The sequence below is a fragment of the Callospermophilus lateralis genome, chromosome 8 (assembly GCF_048772815.1).
Source record: "Callospermophilus lateralis isolate mCalLat2 chromosome 8, mCalLat2.hap1, whole genome shotgun sequence".
Classification (NCBI taxonomy): Eukaryota; Metazoa; Chordata; class Mammalia; order Rodentia; family Sciuridae; genus Callospermophilus; species Callospermophilus lateralis.
In genome coordinates this window covers 129,383,504-129,406,130 of record NC_135312.1, presented here as the reverse complement: position 1 = coordinate 129,406,130, position 22,627 = coordinate 129,383,504, and the positions used below count along the sequence as shown (strand labels likewise).

Below are 22,627 nucleotides of genomic sequence, written 5' to 3'. Positions count from 1 at the left end.
CTTTCCGCGGCAGAGTCCCCAGCCAGCGCCTCGGGACCTGCGGGGCTGTTCTCTCTCTCACACACACACTCACACTCAACCCGGGCAGCCCAGGCGCGGGTAGTGTCCCGCCCGGCCTGGCTGCCCGGTGACGTGTCTATTTGACGGCCGGTTTGGCCAATAAGCACTTGCTCAGTAGGTGGTGCTCCTCGACGATTGGTTGGCAGAATGAGGGCGCTGCGCAAAAACAGAGAAGCCGAGCGCTCGGAGCTCAGAAACTGCCAGCCGAGATCACAGGCTTTGAGGCTGAAGCTGGAGGAATGAAGGACTGAAAGAAAAAGAGACAGGTTAGAAGCAAAGAGCCTTGTGCAGGAAACAGCAAAAAGAAAATTGCTCATTATATTTACAGAGAGGCAAGTGACGGTGGAGAAGAGGACAAAGGAAGAGAAGATATGAAAGCCAAAAAATACAAATAGAGCGAAAGAGAAAAAAAAAAAATGTCAAGAACATCCAGCCAGAGAAATGAAGAGAATGAAAGTTTTATGCTGCAGAGCCGTTCTGTGTTTTTCCGGCACAAAATTCTCTCGCTGTTTTTAAGCCCTCCTGCATTTGCCAGCCGTTGATATTAAGAGGGATGTTCAGCGGTGCCAGCAGCATCTCTTCTTCCTTCTCCTCTTCCTCTTCATCTTCCTCCTCCTCCTCTTTTTCCTCCTCCTCATTCTCCTCCCATCAGCAAGAAGACAAACCGAGGACAGTCTTGAAATATCGAAATTTCCTCCTTGGGATTTGCCAGCGCCGCGTTGCGCCAAGACTGTCGGAATAAAGGACGCTGACTATTGTATTATCATTATTTTATTAATTGGTCAGTAGGAAGATTACAGATGAGGAAAGGGGACGTCTGTCACCTTTCCTGCGCTAAGATTGAAAAATTAGACTGGATCGAGGACAGCTTTAAAATGAAGCAAAAAGAATAAGATTTTTAAAAACCGAAAGGCATAGGAGCCCCCCAAGTAACACACTTTTATTTGTATTCTTTTGAGATTTATTTTTTTTCCCGTGGTGGTGGGGGAGGTGATTGGGTGGCTGACTAGCTACTGGGAAGCAGCTTCCTTTCCTTTTGGAGATGATTGTGCTATTATTCTTTGCCTTGCTCTGGATGGTGGAAGGAGTCTTTTCCCAGCTTCACTACACCGTACAAGAGGAGCAGGAACATGGCACTTTCGTGGGGAATATCGCTGAAGATCTGGGCTTGGACATTACAAAACTTTCAGCTCGCGGGTTTCAGACGGTGGCCAACTCACGGACCCCTTACTTGGACCTCAACCTGGAGACTGGGGTGCTGTACGTGAACGAGAAGATCGACCGCGAGCAAATCTGCAAGCAGAGCCCCTCCTGCGTCCTGCACCTGGAGGTCTTCCTGGAGAACCCCCTGGAACTGTTCCGGGTGGAGATTGAGGTGCTTGACATAAATGACAATCCTCCCTCTTTCCCGGAGCCAGACCTGACTGTGGAAATCTCTGAAAGCGCCACGCCAGGCACCCGCTTCCCTTTGGAGAGCGCATTCGACCCAGACGTGGGAACCAACTCCTTGCGCGACTACGAGATCACCCCCAACAGCTACTTCTCCCTGGACGTGCAGACCCAGGGAGATGGCAACAGATTCGCTGAGCTGGTGCTAGAGAAGCCACTGGACCGAGAGCAGCAAGCGGTGCACCGCTACGTGCTGACCGCGGTGGACGGGGGAGGAGGGGGAGGAGGAGAAGGAGGAGGAGGCGGTGGGGGAGCAGGCCTGCCCCCCCAGCAGCAGCGCACCGGCACGGCCCTACTCACCATCCGAGTGCTAGATTCCAACGACAATGTGCCCGCTTTCGACCAACCCGTCTACACTGTGTCCCTACCAGAGAACTCGCCCCCGGGTACGCTAGTGATCCAGCTCAATGCCACAGACCCCGACGAGGGCCAGAACGGTGAAGTCGTGTACTCCTTCAGCAGCCACATTTCACCCCGGGCTCGGGAGCTCTTCGGACTCTCACCGCGCACCGGCCGGCTAGAGGTGAGCGGAGAACTGGACTACGAAGAGAGCCCGGTGTACCAGGTATATGTACAAGCCAAGGACCTGGGCCCCAACGCTGTGCCTGCGCACTGCAAGGTGCTTGTGCGAGTGCTGGATGCTAACGACAACGCGCCGGAGATCAGCTTCAGCACCGTGAAGGAGGCGGTGAGCGAGGGCGCGGCGCCAGGCACAGTGGTAGCTCTGTTCAGCGTGACCGACCGCGACTCGGAAGAGAATGGGCAAGTGCAGTGTGAGCTGTTGGGGGACGTGCCCTTCCGCCTCAAGTCTTCCTTCAAAAATTACTATACCATTGTGACCGAGGCCCCCCTGGACCGAGAGGCTGGAGACTCCTATACCCTTACCGTGGTGGCCCGGGACCGGGGCGAGCCGGCGCTCTCTACCAGTAAGTCAATCCAGGTCCAAGTGTCGGATGTGAACGACAACGCGCCGCGCTTCAGCCAGCCGGTCTACGACGTGTATGTGACCGAAAACAACGTGCCAGGCGCCTACATCTATGCGGTGAGCGCCACTGACCGCGATGAGGGGGCCAATGCCCAGCTAGCCTACTCTATCCTCGAGTGCCAGATCCAGGGCATGAGCGTCTTCACCTACGTGTCCATCAACTCTGAGAATGGCTACTTGTATGCTCTGCGATCTTTCGACTATGAGCAGCTTAAGGACTTCAGCTTTCAGGTGGAAGCCCGGGACGCCGGCAGCCCCCAGGCGCTGGCGGGCAACGCCACCGTCAATATCCTCATAGTGGACCAGAACGACAACGCCCCTGCCATCGTGGCGCCCCTACCGGGGCGCAACGGGACTCCAGCCCGCGAAGTGCTGCCCCGCTCGGCGGAGCCGGGTTACCTGCTCACTCGCGTGGCGGCGGTGGACGCGGACGACGGCGAGAACGCCCGGCTCACCTATAGCATCGTGCGGGGCAATGAAATGAACCTCTTTCGCATGGACTGGCGCACAGGGGAGCTCCGCACAGCGCGCCGGGTTCCAACCAAGCGCGACCCCCAGCGGCCTTATGAGCTGGTGATCGAGGTGCGAGACCACGGGCAGCCGCCCCTGTCCTCCACTGCCACCCTGGTGGTTCAACTCGTGGATGGCGCAGTGGAGCCCCAGGGCGGGGGCGGGGGCGGAAGCGGCGGGTCAGGGGAGCACCAACGCCCCAGCCGCTCCGGCAGCGGAGAAACCTCGCTAGACCTCACCCTCATCCTCATCATTGCGCTGGGTTCAGTGTCCTTCATCTTCCTGCTGGCCATGATCGTGCTGGCCGTACGTTGCCAAAAAGAGAAAAAGCTCAACATCTACACGTGTCTGGCCAGCGACTGCTGCCTGTGCTGCTGCTGCTGCGGTGGCGGGGGTTCGACCTGCTGTGGCCGCCAAGCCCGGGCACGCAAAAAGAAACTCAGCAAGTCGGACATAATGCTGGTGCAGAGCTCCAATGTACCAAGTAACCCTGCCCAGGTGCCCGTGGAGGAGTCCGGGGGCTTTGGCTCCCATCACCACAACCAGAATTACTGCTACCAGGTCTGCCTGACCCCAGAATCTGCTAAGACCGACCTGATGTTCCTTAAGCCTTGCAGCCCTTCTCGGAGTACGGACACTGAGCACAATCCTTGTGGGGCCATCGTCACCGGTTACACCGACCAGCAACCAGACATCATCTCCAATGGAAGCATTTTGTCCAACGAGGTAAGGCTGAAGCGAAAGGACCACCATCTCTCATCTCCTCCATCTGAAAGCCTCCTCTAGCCCGGCCCTTGTATCTCTGGTGCACTATGTATTTATATTTAGGATATTAGCTTATTTGTATCGTTGTGGGAGTCCTGGATGTGGGGTTACCCTCTCCCACTCCTCCGTGTGTAACCCAACTTTCGCGTTGGTCCTAATTCTCTGCGCTCCACCCCTCCACATTTATTTTCATTCCCTCCCCCTGGTGCTTTGCCACCTTGAAACTCCCTCCCTCTGTCTCTCCCATGTTTCCTTTAAAATCTTAACCCTCTGTCGTCCCCTTCCCTTCTTGGAAACCTGGGGCTATTAGGGAAACTGCGCGAAGGGAGAGGAAAATGTGGGGGAGGGGCTTGCTAGCCCTGGCAAAGGTCTTTTGCTCTTCGCTTCTGTCCCAGACGTTAATAAAGTTGATTCTATTTTGCTTTGTTTATGCTACTTTCAGTCGCGTGTAAAAGTAAGCTATAAATTGTTTAACTTTACACAGTTGTCTAAACTCGAATGCATGTTTTGGTGAACAAGTTATTAGATCCTTATCCTCTGAACTTGGGTTGAAAAAAAAAAAAAAAAAAAGCCTTCAGTTCTGTTCTGGACAGCATTTACAGACGCTCTTGAAGCCGAACGCCCACACAGTGTGAATTTGAATGAAGTTGCTTTGGCACAAACCCCTGTAAGAGTAAAGAAAAGGAAAGCTTCAACAATTGTTGTTTTAAATATTTTTTGGCTAATAATCACCTTCTTGCCACTGTTTTTGATAAATCACTACTATTGGCTTTCTTCATCAAAGAATTTGGCTTGTCAATTCCGATTTATTTTTAAAAGATGGAGAAGTGGCAAAGTTGGATGGGGGGCAATGGGGAGAATGGAGTTGGTTCCTGTAAAAGTTTGGACCGGAAAAGGTGTGTGGGTGGTGGAGCCTGAGAGAAGAATACAGAAGGCCTTTGGAGAGGGAGATGATTGAGGGGGGTGGGCAGGATTTTGAACTCCTTGATAGCTCCTTATTTTATTTATTTGACTCTTAGGTATTACTCATATTACTCATTGACTTTCATGAATATATTTGTACAGCTCATTTGTATCTAAAGCACATTTTGAAAATAAACAACAAAATAATTCCATAAAATATCCAAACTTTTTGCTTATTGAGCGTGCTGTTTTTCTTGTGTCAATCAGTATGCATCTAAACACGTTTTAGGCCACTGAAGTCTGCAGAGTATAACTAGATTAACTCTGTTAGTGACAATAGTTCATGAGCCCCAGCTCTGAAGACAATTGCATTCTCTCTTACAAAAAAAAAAAAAAAAAAGAAAGAAAAGAAAAAAGAAAAAGAAAAAAAAGGAGAAAAGAATAAGAAAAGGAAAAAGAAAACACATCTAAAGTTGGCCAGTGTTTTTTAAACCTTTACAGCTGACTGAAAGAAATTTGGACCCAAACGTCTCTGTATCTTCCCTGCCCTTACCCAGCAATCACTAGGCTGAGGTCTCAGAAAAGGTTGGAAATTCATAAAAGTATACACAATTACTTAAACTAGATGTTATTCCTAACCTCAAATGCAGACTATACGTTAAACCCTTAGCATTCAAATGCTCTTGATTTATTTATTTTTTTTCCTAGACTAAACACCAGCGAGCAGAGCTCAGCTATCTAGTTGACAGACCTCGCCGAGTTAACAGGTATGGACCTTTTCTTCCCCTAGCATGGTGTTTGGACAATTTGCTACCTAGAAAAATGTAGAAAGTAGGTATACTATTTGATATTAAAATATAAAGTATTTTAAATTCAGGCAGGGCAAAAATGCGGGTGATATTGTGTTTCCTATATAACACATTATTTTAAGGGCATATTTCATTTGTATACAATTCACAAAATGTTTTTGTCAGTATAAATTGCTTACATGGCTTGTGATAGTTTTCATAACTTTTAGATGTATATTTACATCTGTTTTATGAATGAGATGTAAAGATATATTTTACTCCAATCATAGAATAATGGCTAAACTTTACGTGTCTTAAGTACTGAAGTTGGCCATGATCAATTTTCAAAGAGGTAGGCTTAGATTATAAAAACTGACTTTATGCAGAAATAAAGCCAACCAAGAGGTCTGTGAGTCTGCAGCACACATCTGTGACCATGTGGTGGCAGAAGAATGTTTTCTGTGTTTCTTCACCTTTTTTATTCTAATACTGGCATTTTTGTACTTCTAGTTCTGCATTCCAAGAAGCTGACATAGTAAGCTCTAAGGACAGTGGTCATGGAGACAGTGAGCAGGGAGATAGTGATCATGATGCCACCAACCGCGGCCAGTCAGCTGGTAAGTGTGATCAAAGGGCGATCTAAGTACTGACTTTGATTTTTTTTCCCTCCCAAATGAATCTAGAAAAGATGGTGTCCTAGGTAACTTTCTGTCAGTTTAATTCTGACAACTCAACAGAAAGATGATGTCATCTTATGTTGTTGTTGTAGGTTCAAAGAGGTTTATAAAAACGTGGAATTCCCTTGGAGAGGTGAAATTAGGAAATCATTGTTGAATATCTTTCATATGTAATGTTCTTTAGTGGAATTATATTGCATAGAGAAAACCATAGATCTCTCATCTGGTCCAGTCCTCAGTCCTCAGTTAATTAAGGTATTATTAGACTTATTTATGGGTGAGGTTTCAGAAGATGAATGAAATTGATTGACCAGTACAAGGTCACAGAAGATAAATGGATGATTGGGGTCTAGAATCCAAATTCCTTCCTTGCATAGTAATGTACTTTGTGCTCCACCAAGTATGGACTGAAGGAAGGAAAGCGGAATGTGAGTCATGGTGGGTTGAAAGTAGGGTTTCCAATCTTGAGTTGTTAAGCTTCAGGACACAAGTAAACATGTGTAATGTATGTTGTCTGAAGCATTTTGGGTTTCCTTCTATTTTCCACAGGTTTTGTGTTCTGTTAAGAGTTGGCTCTGAGTGTCTTTGTATGTGGGCTTCCTGATAGTTACTGATGAGAATTGCAGTATAATATTTTTGTTCGCTGTATTCTGCTTTAATTTCCTCTACATAAGTTCCACCTTTAAGTTTTATAGTTACCTGTTAGTTCTAATTACTAATCCAAAAAAAAAATGAAGTGTGTTTTTTAAAAGGAAAATTTCATAAACTTCTGGTTTTCTATTTACTTCATTGGATTTCACCTAGGCAGGGTGTTTGTTGAATTTTTAACTATTTTCTTCTAATTTGGTGTTTATCTGACACACAAGGGAAAGGAAAGGCTAGTTGATTTTTGTTATAATATTTCTAGAAAATATTCATCATTGGACTATCTCTGGATTCCTCTCAGCTCTCTTGAGATTTGATCTTGATTTTGGTTAGTAATACTAGCGTGGAGCGATGGGATCTTTATTTTAAGGTGGCATTACTCCTCGAGAGCATCCATTCCTTAACACACTTGGGCGACCTCTGAACGGTGCTGAGGCAGTGTGTCAAAGGGCAGTGTACACCCCATGGTGGACTGGCAGCAGTGGTTGCTACAAGCCTCTCACTTGGCCAATGTGTGCTGTGTCTGAGGCTGCCTTAGCCTTGGGAAATCCAGGCAGGATGAAGGGGAAAAAGGCTGCTCAAGGGTCTCTTTATATTGCTGCAAGTCATTAATATGCAGACCTAATGAGACTTGAGAACTGCCAAGAATCCCCGGAGGTCCCTGCCCCTTGCGGGCCTTCACGCTAAGTGAACAGAGCATCTATTTAGTGTCTGGGAACCTGACAACAAACCAGATCTTGCCAGAAGTTTATAGGCAAGTACAAAGTCCCTTTCATTTTTGCCCTATATATTGTATATGATTGATTGTTATCTTTAAAAAAAGATACATGCAGAATTGTCCATTTCTAGTCTTTCTTTGGAGTTTCCAACTTAACTACCCGCCCTTTAAAACAAGGTGTCTGATATAAAAAAGGAATGTTTGCTACATGTTTTTAAATGCATTTTTCTCCTTTCCCACCCACCCCATTTTGTTTTTCCTGTAGCACTCCAATCTCAATGAACATTTCAATTAGTTTAGTCCCTTAGACATAATGAGCCATAATAACCTAACCCAAGAACGAGAAACCAATAAACATCTGCAGAAAGGGCTAAATTTGGAAGATAGATGGGAATATATTCTTATTGATGTCTTCCCACTAGCTATTTTATTATAAAGGCACTCAGTATTTCCATTTTGGTAATGTTTCTTTCAAATTCTTTGAGATGTCAAAGCATTTAAAGCAATATTAAAATATAAAGTGTTTACTGGAAAACATTTGAAAAAGCCAGTTTTTCTTTTTCTTTATTGAAATGGTAAATTTTCTCTGATTCCTAAGCTCTTGAACATGTAAAAGTATTAATTACAGAATTACCAATCCATTTGTGTACTTCATTAGTAGTTACAGGGCAACCATAACCTACTGGGCACACTAAAAGCTGTTTTAGGTGTAATAAAGCACTTATAGTAAGTAATTGTACTTTTGTGTGTTCAATTATGATCAAATTTAATATGTTTAATTTTATTATAAGGATGATTTTAAGTGTTTTATTTTTTAAGTCCTAAATATAGAAAATTAAATGCATTCAATATATGACTTTTTCAGTCCATACTGATGTTGTATATTGTAAATTGCACTGTCAGTAGCTAGAATATTTTTAAAAAGTTGAGCCCGCTTCAAATAAATCTGTTTTATTTGTTGGTAAAGCCAGATAATAATGATCTTCCAAGTTTGCAAAATGGGGTAATATAATTCATAACCCTTCTATTTCCAGGTTAAGCATATGAAAATATCATACCAATAAGCAAATCCCACTTAAGTACATTTTAAATGGGGAAGATTAAACTATCATATGAAAATATCTTACCAATAAGCAAATCCCACTTAAGTACATTTTAAATGGGGAAGATTAAATTATCAAGGAAAAATAATATTAGAAAGATAAAAATTCTGAATTCTTCCTTGCAGTTTGTAGCTCATCTCATACTACAGAATCCACACTATTTAGCTTAGCGCTTTACCTGTTCAAACTTCCTTTTTCTTTATTTACTTACTTTTATTTTCCTGTGTCAGTGTTACTTCATATTTATTTATTTGAATATGCCTTCTGTTTACTCTTTTATGAATAGTTTTCGTTTCTGTTCTTTCTCTTTTTCGCTTTCTTGCTTTTCTCCTTTCTAAGCCATTTGCAGTCACCAGTCTTGTGCACAGAAGGGCTTTAAGCACGGAGGCAGCTGCACAGAGAACCACATAAGCTTTTCAGTTTCCCACTGCACCTGGCTCCATGTGTGAAATTCCTTGTCTTGACCACTGCTCTGTGCCACTTTTCTTTCTATAGACTTGTCAAGGTGCTTTCCATTTATTTTTCAGCACACTATTGATGTATTGGTTAGGTATGGCAGAAGTCCAAGGAGATGTGGTAAATGCAGGCATAAACCACCACAAGAGGAAAAACTGATTAATCACAGCTTGAAGAACTAAAAAGGTGGACTTTAAAGATATAAATTTTCAATCTTATTATTAAATTATTAGATTAAAAGATGATTTTTCTATTTTAGCATATAACAGTTTTAGTTGTATATTAAACATTTTAAATATAACTAGAGAAAGTTTTCTACCAATTATTAAATGCCTATACTATAAATAGCATTAGAATTAATTATGAATTTGTTCTTTTAAAAAAGCATGTTGAAGAGGAGAACTGACAAGTGATTGAGTTACTTGTTATACTTTGCCTAAAAATTATTAAGTTTCTCTTGTAAATTTTTTTCATTTGTAAAGAAATTTATCTACTAAGTGTGTTTAGTCCTTATGCAGCTATTATGAGATCCATACACTATATAGGGTCAATATTTGGCTATAAATTTAAAATGTAAAGTGACTTGGATTGTCAGAACTTTCAAATTAATATATTAAGACACACATCACTACAATATCAGGAGGAGAACTCTTGGATTATCATGAAGTACAAACATCACTTTCCTAACTCCAACAAGAATTTAGATATTGGCAAACGAGCTTTTAGCTTTATAAATAAAATGATTTTACACTGTTTGTTTACAAAAGCTTATTTAGGTTTCTGTTGAACCTCTGAACTACAACTTTTAATGTGAAGAGAGTTTTAATGGGGAAAACATGAAAGACAAAATTTTGACAGAAAGTAGAGAAAACTATTTTGAAAGATAAGTGGGGACAAATTTTTGATATGCCTTTATTTTTTCATGAGTTAATTATGTTTATAAACATATTTATAAATATCTATTTCAAAAAATACTTTGCCTAAAATTATAGAAATGCTTGTAATTATTATTAGTATTTCTTAGTTTCCCATTATTAGGTAGTTAAGGGAAGAATGGAAACTTCCTCAAAAAATGAGGGTTGGTTTCTTTAAAACTCATTTACCATTCTTAATGAAGGCATGTTACATGATAAAGAAATATGCATGTACTTTTTTATTGTTATCATTAGAAGCCAGCACCATTTGAATACAACTCTAATATTTTTGAAATCACAATTTGTTCTCAATGGAACTATCCACTTCCTCTGATTTAAGGGACAAATTTAAAAATATGTCCTTTAAAATTTATCTAAATATATCTTTGCATAACAGGCAGTCTATCACGTCAGCTGTCATGCTTTGCAGAACAGATTAGTTCTGATAACTGGAAAAATAAATAAGCGGAAAAAAGGATTGCAAGTAAAAAAAAAAGTATATGTTTAGACATTTCTTGAATATTAGCAAAGTTTCAAAAATGAGTTGGACCTGTACTTTTCCTGTTCTACAAATCCTATAGGCTCAATAGTAAGGTCATTTGAATGAAAAAATAAATCATGTTAAACATTAAGTCTTAAGTTTTCAATTTGAGCTATTAAAGATTGTAAGAGCAAAGTAAAAAGTATGTGTTCTAACAAGTCATAGATACTGTAATATCTGACATGCCAGTGCACTAAAATTTAAATATATCCCTACTTATTTGGCATTTGTGGTAATATATTTAATGAGACTAATGATAAATGATAGAAGAATAATATTAGTCATATAATAGCTCCCTACAGTGAGGACCCCTGCAATGTGATACATTTATTTGGCTCTCAAACTATATATCTAAATGAAAAATGAAAAACCATCCAATTTCAATTAATTTCTCTGTTACTTATTTGAACTTTATTGACTATGTTATGTTTACTTTCATTTCTGTGTCTGGTATTTCCTTATGAGAATAGATCCATTTGTTTTATCAATAAAGCTAGTAAAACACCAGGCACAATGTGAACTACTTCGTCTTTCATTCTAGCTATGTAAACCTGTATGTATTATTACTAAGGAAATTCCACTAAAAGGATTAATTCATAAATTTATTAAAAACCTTATATTCAGGTTTCTTCCTTTTTTCAATGACTTGTGCTTCAGCAAAATATTTTCATATATTCCTCCCTTTTTATTATGCCCATGATCTATTTTTTTGTACAGATTCTCAATTGATAAGAACCTTATTACATCAACTAAGGAAATTTAACCAATCTGTAATAATTAACATGGACAGAAAACCAGGGTTGCAAGAGGGAAAAAAATGAGCATAATTGAGTGTAAACTTCCTGCAAAATAATTTCCACCAAGAAGTACTTTTTGACATCATAAAGCAGTATCTTTATGTGGACATAATAGTTTATTAAAATTTTCTGTGTGAGACTGCAGTATTCACAATTAGAAGAGTACTTGAGCATGGGTACAGAAAAAGATGTGAAAAGATCTTATGTGGTCTTATTTGGAAATTTTAAAATGATATATATACCAATCACATGAAGAAAAATTGTATTAATTGCAAATTTTGCATTAGGGTCCAACTTGACCAGATCTACTAAAACAATTTCATCTTAAATTTGAATATAATTCCATCAGCTATTGAAATTTAATATCTTAAATTTATTTTGGAAATCACTAAGTAATTGCTCAGAGTAATTTTACTCTTATGGTAGTTTATTCTGTATGGGGAAAAAAGCCCTTTTTCTGTATCACACAATTAAAGAGGCAGCATTTACAGCAATATGTCAAAATAAAAATCTCTCTGGGTCTCTACCTATGTACTATGAATTCATGTACTAGAAACATTCTTCTTCTCTTTTTCCTTTCTATATATCTTCTTGTAGAAATAGGATAAATAACTGTGCTTCTTTCAAGTGTCTAGTGAAACATTTACATGTCTTACATGCTGTTCTCAGTCAGATTCCTTAATACCAGCTTCAGCTCACGTTTTATTCCTCAACAGTTCGCTGATCAGTAATTTATTTCCAGACTTATGCATGACAATTATCAATGGAACATTATAATCAAAGTCAGACTAGGCATTATGCACAGTTTAATTTAAAACAAAGAAGTCATTAGATAGTGAGATTAATATATGATAAAAGACTTGGTGTTATTTCTTTAAAATTTATATAATTAAGTGTTCTCAACTCTAAAGTATTTATAGATAACCTAGAATGTTTAGAATTTTGAAAAATTATTTTTTATTCATAAAAACCTTAATGCATACTAATAAACATATATAAATCAATATATAACTTAATACTGCTATGCATTTAAAAACTAATACTTGCTTAAGGGCTCAAATCATTTGTTGTATTTATAGAAGTAATAATCAAGTATGTTCATTAGGTAAATATTATTCTGTCGGTTTAAAAAAAATCCCAGTTTTTCCTTACTTGACATTTATTGAAGAGTTTCTTTTGTAGAGATAAATCATACTTTGGTTGTTTCAAATTAATCTTGTTTTAAAACATATTTAGTAAATATGTTGCTATGGTTAGAAAAACATTAAAACAGTATTTTTGTTCATGTGCTTTTCTTTGTAGTGTTATATATCAAAATGAATATCAAACAGTTTTCTGTAGTACTCAAAAATTCTTATGCCTTGTTTAAGAAACTAGATGAGCTTTCTTGATCATAATCAGTTAATTAATAGTCTTGTCAATCTAAGGAAACAATGAAGTCTGAAGTTGTCTTTAGAAATTATGGTATTATAGGATTAGTAAGTAGTTTTGTGTTGACTGGGACAAGTATTTACAACCAAGGACAAGTAATAAGGTAATTGTCAATAGTATCCGCAGCTGGTTCACTCTGCATTTGGTTACCTTGGATTCACTAATTACAGCCATTTGTTCTGGGTTTGTCTAAGGTGGTAAATAATAAGTGATTTGTAGTAATATGGATTACCAGAGTGCCAATGAGAAATACCTTTAGAAAGTCATTTCCTAAGAATCTGAGAAAATGTGCTTTTAGCTGCCCATGAAGTATTGTTTCTACCTGATATTTACTGGTTTATCAATGTGTATGCCATGTTTCTGTTGAATTTCCCCGTTTCTGGTGTAAATACTATAACCTAAATATCATTGATAGAGTTTAGCATGTTTCTTCCATTTTTGTTTAAAAAAAAAAAATGGCAGCTGATTCATCATGTTAGGGGTTAGGGATTGTGAAGCCTTTATACCTGCATTTTTTTTCTCTGTTATGAACTTCACAAGAGATTTTTTTTTTAAAAAAAAATATGCATTCCTTTTCTATTTACCATTTCCTGGTTCTTTGAATAATTTAGAGCAAACATGTCCATCCCCCCAGTCCCAATTTTTCCACTGGTTTAAAAACATCCTTTTCAGAGGTATCTTTTCCACAAGTCTTGCCCTTATATTTGCAGATCTCTTCTCTTTTAAAAATGATGAAAAAACTGATAACAAGGAGATCTTTGGTTCCTTTCAATTTAAGCATTTACCCATATACCCTCACCCATTACTTTTGACGCTACCTGTTATCTTTACCGCTAAGTAACTAACTGGTCCTGTTATTGAAGGAATACACCTGTAGTTTCTCCTTGTTCTTTTCTTTCTTTCTTCCTTTTCTTCTTCTTTTTTTTTCCTTTTCTTTCCTTTTTCTTTTGCTTACAGGTATGGATCTCTTCTCCAACTGCACCGAAGAATGTAAAGCCCTGGGCCACTCAGATCGGTGCTGGATGCCTTCCTTTGTCCCTTCTGATGGACGCCAGGCTGCCGATTACCGCAGCAATCTGCATGTTCCCGGCATGGACTCTGTTCCAGACACTGAGGTGTTTGAAACTCCAGAAGCCCAGCCTGCAGCAGAGCGGTCCTTCTCCACCTTTGGCAAAGAGAAGGCCCTACACAGCACCCTGGAGAGGAAGGAGCTGGATGGACTGCTGTCTAACACACGAGCGCCTTATAAACCACCGTATTTGAGTAAGTATCACACAAAAGGGGGTAAAAATATTACCTTGGGGAGAAATACAGTCCACCATTGCTCTTGGTAAAAACAGGATTCAGGTTCCGTTTAGAAATGAACGTAAGAGTTGCACACAGGCAGCATGGAAAAATCAACAGAACTGGAAGACAGGTCCCTGTGTCCGGGCGTCATTGTGGACCAACAGTAAAGCACAACTTTTGCGTTTGATGAAATCAGTTTCAAATGTTCCTCACGTTTCTATAGGATGTGGCAGTCTTGCTTGTTTGATTGCTGTGTGTTGAAGGGTTAAATTATGGTGGAAAAACTTCTCTCTTGATCTTTATCTCATTTTTCTTACTGATGTTAGGATTTTCACCCAATCATCCTTTTGCGGTAGTAAGGTATCTAGAGAGCGGTTCAGGTGTCATTTCATTTAAAATGATTTGATAGTATCTTGGTGTGGATTCAAGTTTGATCAGAACCAGAGGTACTCTGTGATGGAAGAATGTCAGGACAGCAATATCCCTGAAGGGTTTAGAACAGTGGGTTCTTCTAACATTCAGACACTGCTAATTAAACTCCGCTCATTCAATATCAGGACCCTATTCTCTAAGTGGATTATTTTATACAATCATTATGAACAATAAAAAGGTTTTGAGATTCTGTATTATGTTTCCTTTCAGAATCTTGGGAATGAAATTTTCCCATCATTCTCTGCTACATAGAAATAGTTTGTGGATAACTACTACTGATTATTCAAACTGTATATACAATAATTAATAAAAGTGAAAAACAATCAAAAGATGACTTTCATCTTGCATTAGAAATCCTTCCTACATATTTTCTTTATCTTCTAGTTTATATATATTTATATATAGTTCATCTTTGAACTAGCCGCCAAAGATGACACAAATTATAGATGTATTGTGTCTTTTATGACTGAGGAAATATGAAATGGGAAGAAAAACTTTTTTTGTTTGTTTTTGTGTTTAGAAACTTAAAGGAAAGGAAAAGCTGGATAGAGTTGAGTCCTGACAGATGTACAAGGGGAAAGGCAGACATTGAATACAGGAGGCTCTGGTTTAGACTGGTAATGAGAATAGACAGTTGCTATAGGATTAACCCGTGGGTCTTTCATCAGATGCATGGATCGTGATGGCAGTGGTAGCCATATGCATTGCGTGCAAGACTGTGTTCAGCTTTTAAAATTATTTAGAAGTACTGCTACTCCAGCGTGATGTAGTACTTTAGCACTTTTGAACCCAAACATTACATCATCCTATAAATCTTTGATATTTGTTTGGCTTTATTTTTTAAAGTTATATAACTTTAAAATTTATATTGTATTAGGAGAGCACAAATACATAAGTACTGAGAAGTCTAAGATGCAATTTGAAATTTACACATTCATACATATTAGGGTGAATTAAAATAGCCCCAATCAGATTTTAATAGGTGAAGACTATGGGGTAGTCCTTGTCTCTCAAACTGAATTCTGGACTTAAAATTTTGTTATTGAAAATAGAACTTTTCCAAATTTTCTTTTTTTTTTATTGGTTGTTCAAAACATTACAAAGCTCATGACATATCATCTTCCATACATTTGATTCAAGTGGATTATGAACTCCCATTTTTTACCCCAAATACAAGTTGCAGAATCACATCGGTTACACATCCACATTTTTACATACTTTTCCAAATTTTCACCAGCATATTTCAGTATTCTTTCACTTCAGAATACATGGTATAAAAACAAGTAATCAGTCATCTTAAGGCAAAAAGAGAAAGGGCACAGGATTCACAGGAATCAAAATTTGTATTTTTTAAAAAAACAAGCATTTGCTTTCAGTATACATTATCTGGCACATCTATTTCAAATGTAGTAGAAAATGAGCCTGCCCCTTATATGTACAACCAGAATTTTAAATATCTGCAAATGTCTTACTCCACTGATTAGTTTTTCTTTTTTAATAATCACAGCAACTCTAATAATAAAGTAATAATTCTGCATATATTTTAATGCATATTTCTCTACATCTTAAGAAACTAGTATTTTCATTTAGAAAACTTATTTTAGGGATTATGAAATTTCTTAGCCTATATGTGTTTCTAGAAATCATGAACTTATTATTTTAAATTTATTATTTTGAATGAATTTTGTATTTTGCCAGGTAAATTTATATTTGTTTGCATATTGTGCAGACATATTTGTCAGAATAAGTTAGTTTTTCAATATATATTTAAGTGTATATATACATATGTTTGTGTGTGTGTGTGTATGTGTTTATTTATTTGTTTATTTATTTATTTATTTATTAGCCAGTTTAGCCAGCTTATACTGCTCAAACTTAAGGGTTTGGGTTAAACTATGACCTGAATGGAAAATTAGCAGAAAAATGTTTGCATGAAATTATTCGTAGTTTTTCATACAATATTAATCATGTAAATTTTTTTTTGTTATACTACTACCTTGGACTCAAAGAATTATATGTAAAATTACATCTTAGCTCCAACTTAATACACATAGTCAATTTTAATCAAATTAGGTAATCTAATGTATACCATGCTCTCTCTTCCTGACCATTTTGCACCCCCGATTCATATGGTGATAACTTTTAATACTTGTGTCATCTATCATCAGGAATGAAATATTCTCATATTCTAAATTAAAAAGCACGTCCCTTATGTAATTAAAGAAGCTAAAAATTGACACTAATTACTTGCTTTTAATCAGAATGTTTAATTATTGAGGTTGCTGTTTTTCTTTTGCTGAACATGTATTTCGTTTTATAATGATCATAATATACATTTTGATGTTTAGAAAGTAGCTGTATATGTGGTTATTTTTGTAAAGCTCTAAAATGCCTAATAAGACTGCCACTGTCATTTATATGAAGATGACAAGGAAACGGTGATATGGCTAAAAATATAACTGAGATCATTGTCTATACCAGTAAATTTTAATTTCTATACATCTGTTAAAGTTCAAAACTATAATAAGCCAAATCGTAGACAAAATTAGGTATATTCACACTTTAAAAAGTGTACTTTACATTTAACCAAATGCCTAAATACAGTCATGTTTTCTTTTCCATGAAGAGTAGCAAGTCTCACTTCATCAAATGAAACATTTTAAACATATCAGCCAATATTTTCTGAGTTAATCATGAGCTTCCTCTTTTTATTTTTGTTGGAAAAGGAGACATAGAAAGTTTGAGGAAATAAATTCAAATATGTAAAATAAAGCCACATATTCTAAAAATTGTTAGTTAAACTGACCTGAAAAATGTTAGTTTTAGTTAGTTTTACCTTTCATTTTTCTTAGACTGAAAAATATAATAAAACACTATTTTAACTTTTAATTAAAATTAGTAATTGCTTTTCAACTTTAAATAATAGTTTTTATATGAAATAAAAATGTTCTCTGGAGTTTTAAAATCCTATTGTATTTTCAGGGATTTGTTTAGAACTACAAATATCTTATTTAAAATAATTTAGTCTTTCAAATGACAACAGTGCATTATACATAAGCCATTTGGATAATCTCAGCCAATAATAGAAAAATAGGTTAAGTTGAAGAATGTGATTGATAAAAACCAATGCAATTTATATAATTTTGAAAAACCCCAATAATTAAAGTAATAGTCAAAAATAATTTTCCTTGATTTTGGCCTTACATTTTGTAGGTCACATCTTAAGAATATTGTCAGTGAATGAGTATGTTCAGTTCCAATTGGCTTAAACAATGCAGTAATAAATAGATAATGATGTGTTGCTTGCAAATTTGTTGACTTCTTGCCAATAAATTAATCAATCATTTGATGTTTCAGTTAATCATGAGATAATCAATGAAATTATATCTAAATTATGTTTGTGAAAAGTTTTTCTTTATTTATATTGTCATACCATAATCATATTTTGAGTAAAGTGAACAATTACATTGACAGCTGATCTTTGAAATTTATAAATCCGTGGAACTTTCTTGAATTGTAGGACTACAAGGAACCAGTTAGTGAAAAGTATCATAGCCCATCCTACCTTCACAATATGTAAGGTCTAGACTAATTCATGTGCACCAAAACATATCGGCTATCGATCTAACTTTATTTTTGCCAACTTGTGATCTAGTTTGAAATGCCCCTATCCTGAAAAAAGAAGTCAAATTTCTGAAACATCGTTTTTAAAATATTGCTGACAATATGACTCTTCAGGAAACCTCATTTTGAGAAAACTCTTCCAGGCATCTATATCTGATGCCCATGAGCAGTTCAGGTGCTTGGCTGATGGGATTCGTAGAACATGCCATGTGGGGTGACTTCTCCAATCTCCTCATCATCTTGTTCCTGCTGTTAGTTTTCGTAATGTACTGAACTCAGTAGTGTGCTAAGAGCCCATCAATAATTCACAGTGAAGCGGCTTTTCTTCCTGATAGTGACTTCATATTTGTCTACCCCGAGTAGTGCTGTCTTTGGGTAGGTCTGTTCTTCCAATATCATAATATAGCATGACCATCCTGTGTGAGAGTCCACCAAGAAGTACTTTTATTTTAGGCCTTTTTAGAATTTTTTTTTTTTCTATTAGGTTAATTTCTGTCCACTTTCCCTCAAGTTTTGACACTTATTTGTCATCTGGTATTTCGGGGTGGGGGGTGTTTTCCCACTTTTCTTCATACACATCTAGATTTGTGACCCTAACTATTGCATTTTCAGCTTATTTCTTTCGACAGATCTCTGGTCTTAGACTCACACGAGTCCTTCTACTCGTCTACTGACTTCCTTTGTTCAGGGTTATGAGGAAGTCTGTCATAATCAAGAGAGTTTAATTACCTCAAACCAATGAGAATGAGGCAAATGATAAATAGCGACCAGTGAAAAAAGCCAAACCTTATTTCCAGTCTCTATATTTGTTACTGTGAGAATTTAATGTTCTCTGAATCATATTTTACTTCTTTGAAAAATTATAATCTATTTACAGTTCATGTCATTATTCCAGTTAACCAATACCAGTAGCTGCCCCCCCCACCTCTAGATAAATGGGATATTATATTTTTTTTCCCTTTAGTTGTTGGGTAATGATCTATCTCAACTAACATGATACAAAGTGATGGCTATAAAAATTCTTCTGAGATGCAGGTAGGAAATGGCGCTTTCCCTTTCACATCTGTCCATTTCTGTGAGCAATTTGCTTTTTACTTGGTAGGACATTGTTCCTGTGACTTATCTCATGTCACTTAAAATCTGTGCCTTTGAAGGACTTGGAACTAATTCGTATCCAAGAAATTTTAGTTTCTTTGTTGAGTAACAGTTTCCTGGTTCATTCTGGCAACATACCAATTTTTATACTCTCAATATTTAAAGCATCATTTTAATATGACAACAAATTGAATTGACCTTATTTTGAAAATGTGACCCATGGTTTAACCAGACTTTTATATTCTAAAAACAGATTTACATGACCATTATTTATTATGAAATATTTTTTGCAAGTATTCTCACAAATTATTAACTTTGCTAAATTCTGCTTCTGGTCTAATATGTTTCTCCCAACAAAATTACTTCCTTGGCATATTTAGACTCACTACCCAGCTAAGCATATTATAAATGCTAAATAATTATGTGATGAAAATAGATGAATGAGCGTATAAAAAAATACCTGATTTTTCTGTAATACCACCGTCTTCATTTATTCTTTCACACATGTCTGTGGGCACATGCACATACCATTGTTAAATGTTTCAAACAAACTTTCTTTGCTTTCAAAACTTTTTAAAATATGTTTAAATTAGTTGTATTCTCTAACTAGTGCCTATAGGTTATTTTATTTTATTTTTTTATTATTAGTTGTTCAGAACATTACAAAGCTCTTGACATATCATATTTCATACATTTGATTCAAGCAGATAATGAACTCCCATTTTTACCCCGTATACATATTGCAGGTTCACATCGGTTACACATCTACTTTTTACATACTGCCATACTAGTGTCTGTTGTATTCTGCTGCCTTTCCTATCCTCTACTACCCTCCCTCCCCTTCCCCTCCTCTCCCCTCCCCTCCCCTCCCCCCCATCTTCTCTCTCTACCTCATCTACTGTAATTCATTTCTCTCTCTTGTTTTCTTTTTCCCCTTTCCCTTCACTTCCTCTTATATGTAATTTTGTTTAACAATGAGGGTCTCCTTCCTTTACCATGCAATTTTCCTTCTCTCTTTCTTTCCCTCCCCTCGTCTCGTCCCTGTTTAATGGTGATCTTCTTCTCATGCTTTTTCCCCCTATTCTGTTCTTAGTACTCTCCTTATTTCAAAGATGACATTTGGCATTTGTTTTTTAGGGATTGGCTAGCTTCACTTAGCATAATCTGAAAATCTATGCCTATAGATTTTTATAAATGAAATTAGAATTTGAACTCCTTCAAATATTGATATGTATCTAAGTACTTAAAATATAATGTAGATCTTCAATACCTAAAAATTTTAAACTTATTTTTTCCCTCAAAATATATTTTATATGATACAGAGGTGTTAAATTTGTTCAGATTTCTTAAGAGTCTTAGATTTTTAATTTTCTTTCTTACCTTGTCTGTGAGATCACCTTTCTTTTTCATATTTTATTTATCAGCAATTTCATACATTAGCTCTTATCTTTCATCTTTGCATGAAGCTAAAAGGTATATATTTTATTTCACTTTTTTTTCCTTACTTAATTCCAATGTAGCAATGATTTATTTGCATGGTCTTTACTTATAGCTTTGAATTCCCAGATAGTTAAATAAAATATCATCACTTAAGATAAAAAGATGACAATAGATAAAAGCTACTTGTATTTTTATTTAATATCCGCAGTCTTAGTATGAGTCTTTTTTATTTAAAGCAGTTTGTTTCATAAGTACTTTTCATTTTATTGAGTTAACATTTAGCATATTAATATTTTCATATACCTCATTTTATATTACAGATCATTTTAATCATCTTTCTTATTTTGTACATTGGAAGTAAACCCATGTAAGCATTTTTTCATCATTTGAGCCTAACAAAAGAAGATTATCAATTAAAATATTAGCATTATTCAATGAGAAGGAATATCTACTTGGGAATTTTTTCCTGCTCATCCTACTGAAGATTTATGAGTCCAGATTTAAATGCATTAAATTATAAAGATATTGTAAATAATCCTGGAAAATACAAATTGAATTGCCTACAAATATCATTAAACATTGTTCAATACTCAATGTTCTAGAGTTTTTTTGGGTGAGTCTGTGTGTGAGATCCTTTTTTATAGGGATGAGCATCATTAGATATCAGAGCTTAGAAACTGTTTTGGACTGTGAAATTTGTTGTTTAGTATTAAATAATATTATTGAATGAAGATTAAAGTCAGTACAAGATGAGTCATTTTTATTCATCTAGAGATTAAAAAACTTTGAAGTTTTATACTAAGGCCTAATGAAACTTCCTAATAACTAAGAAGTTTGACCTATGTCAGTTTAGATGAGGAGAGTGTAGGAGATTTTAAAACACTAAATTTCAGGATGTAATTAGTGCATGGATATAAATGAAGTATAAGCTAGAAACTTTGCAGATAAAAATCAGAGGTCTCCATCTGATTCTATAATTAATTCATTACATAACATTGTACACATACTATTACCTATGTTAAATAACAAGGCACTTGGTTACATTTTTTTTTTCTTTAGAGATAGTTTCTTAACAATATGAATAGAAGAGATAATATTTGACCTTAATTTTTATAAAGTTATAAACATACAATGGAGTGTTATTCTAAACTATCTATGATAGCTTAAATCATTAAGTTCAATAAGTGATTATAAATGTATTTTCTATGGTCTAGCTTCATGCTTCAGTTGCACGAATACATTTATACACATATACATTCCACACAAAACATTATTAAATTATTTAATTTTTAGTTATCTCCATCAGTTACCCGTGGAAAACATGATGTGATTATGTTGGACACAGAATAAACTTATTTAACTAATGGCTATTTTGTCATCAGGAGCTAATTAAAATGACAATACAGCACTGGATGAGAAACTTGTATCCATTTTAGTCTGTTCTTTTATTTTTTAAGGTCTGGATTGCATTTTTTGAGGACCAGTTCATTGTGCTTAAGTACTTGCAAATTAACCATGACACTGGAGAAGAAATAGGTTTCTGGTTCCAGTACTATGGATTACAAGGAAGACATTATTTTGAACTGCTAGTAAAGATGTTGTCCTGAGTAGGGCTTTCCCCATTCTGAAGGTTGGCATTAGCCAGAATCTTACCCTTGCACTAGATTGCAATCTTGCCTATATTGGATAGTTACATATATTTTACATAAGCTGGAAACTGAGATATAGTTTATCAAGTATTTTAAGACTCATCTACACATAAAAAACTTTTAAGCTAAAAATTAGATAGTGCATTTTCCATAAAAGCATATTTGTAATTATTTTTGTCATAATTTTCAAATAAATGTCTTTGAAAACACTTAATCATGAATGTAGTATATAAGTGAGATTTTTTACAAATGTATATTTTCTGAATTAAATTTTGATGCACCCTGGAAAGGGGCAGGATAGTTGGGTCTTTCTCATATGAGATTTAACTATTTCACTGAGAGTTCATTTCCTAAAGTG

The 22,627-nt window shown here is 36.6% G+C and overlaps 1 protein-coding gene across 1 annotated transcript; it reads left to right on the top strand.

Moving 5' to 3' along the window:
- The first annotated feature begins 1,102 nt into the window (after positions 1 to 1,102).
- Positions 1,103 to 20,981, top strand: Pcdh10 (protocadherin 10). Its single transcript, XM_076865257.2, has 5 exons — positions 1,103 to 3,730; positions 5,381 to 5,439; positions 5,971 to 6,077; positions 13,700 to 14,005; positions 20,941 to 20,981. The coding sequence occupies exons 1-5, from the start codon at positions 1,103 to 1,105 to the stop codon at positions 20,979 to 20,981; spliced, it is 3,141 nt and encodes a 1,046-aa protein (XP_076721372.2).
- The last annotated feature ends 1,646 nt before the right edge of the window (positions 20,982 to 22,627 follow it).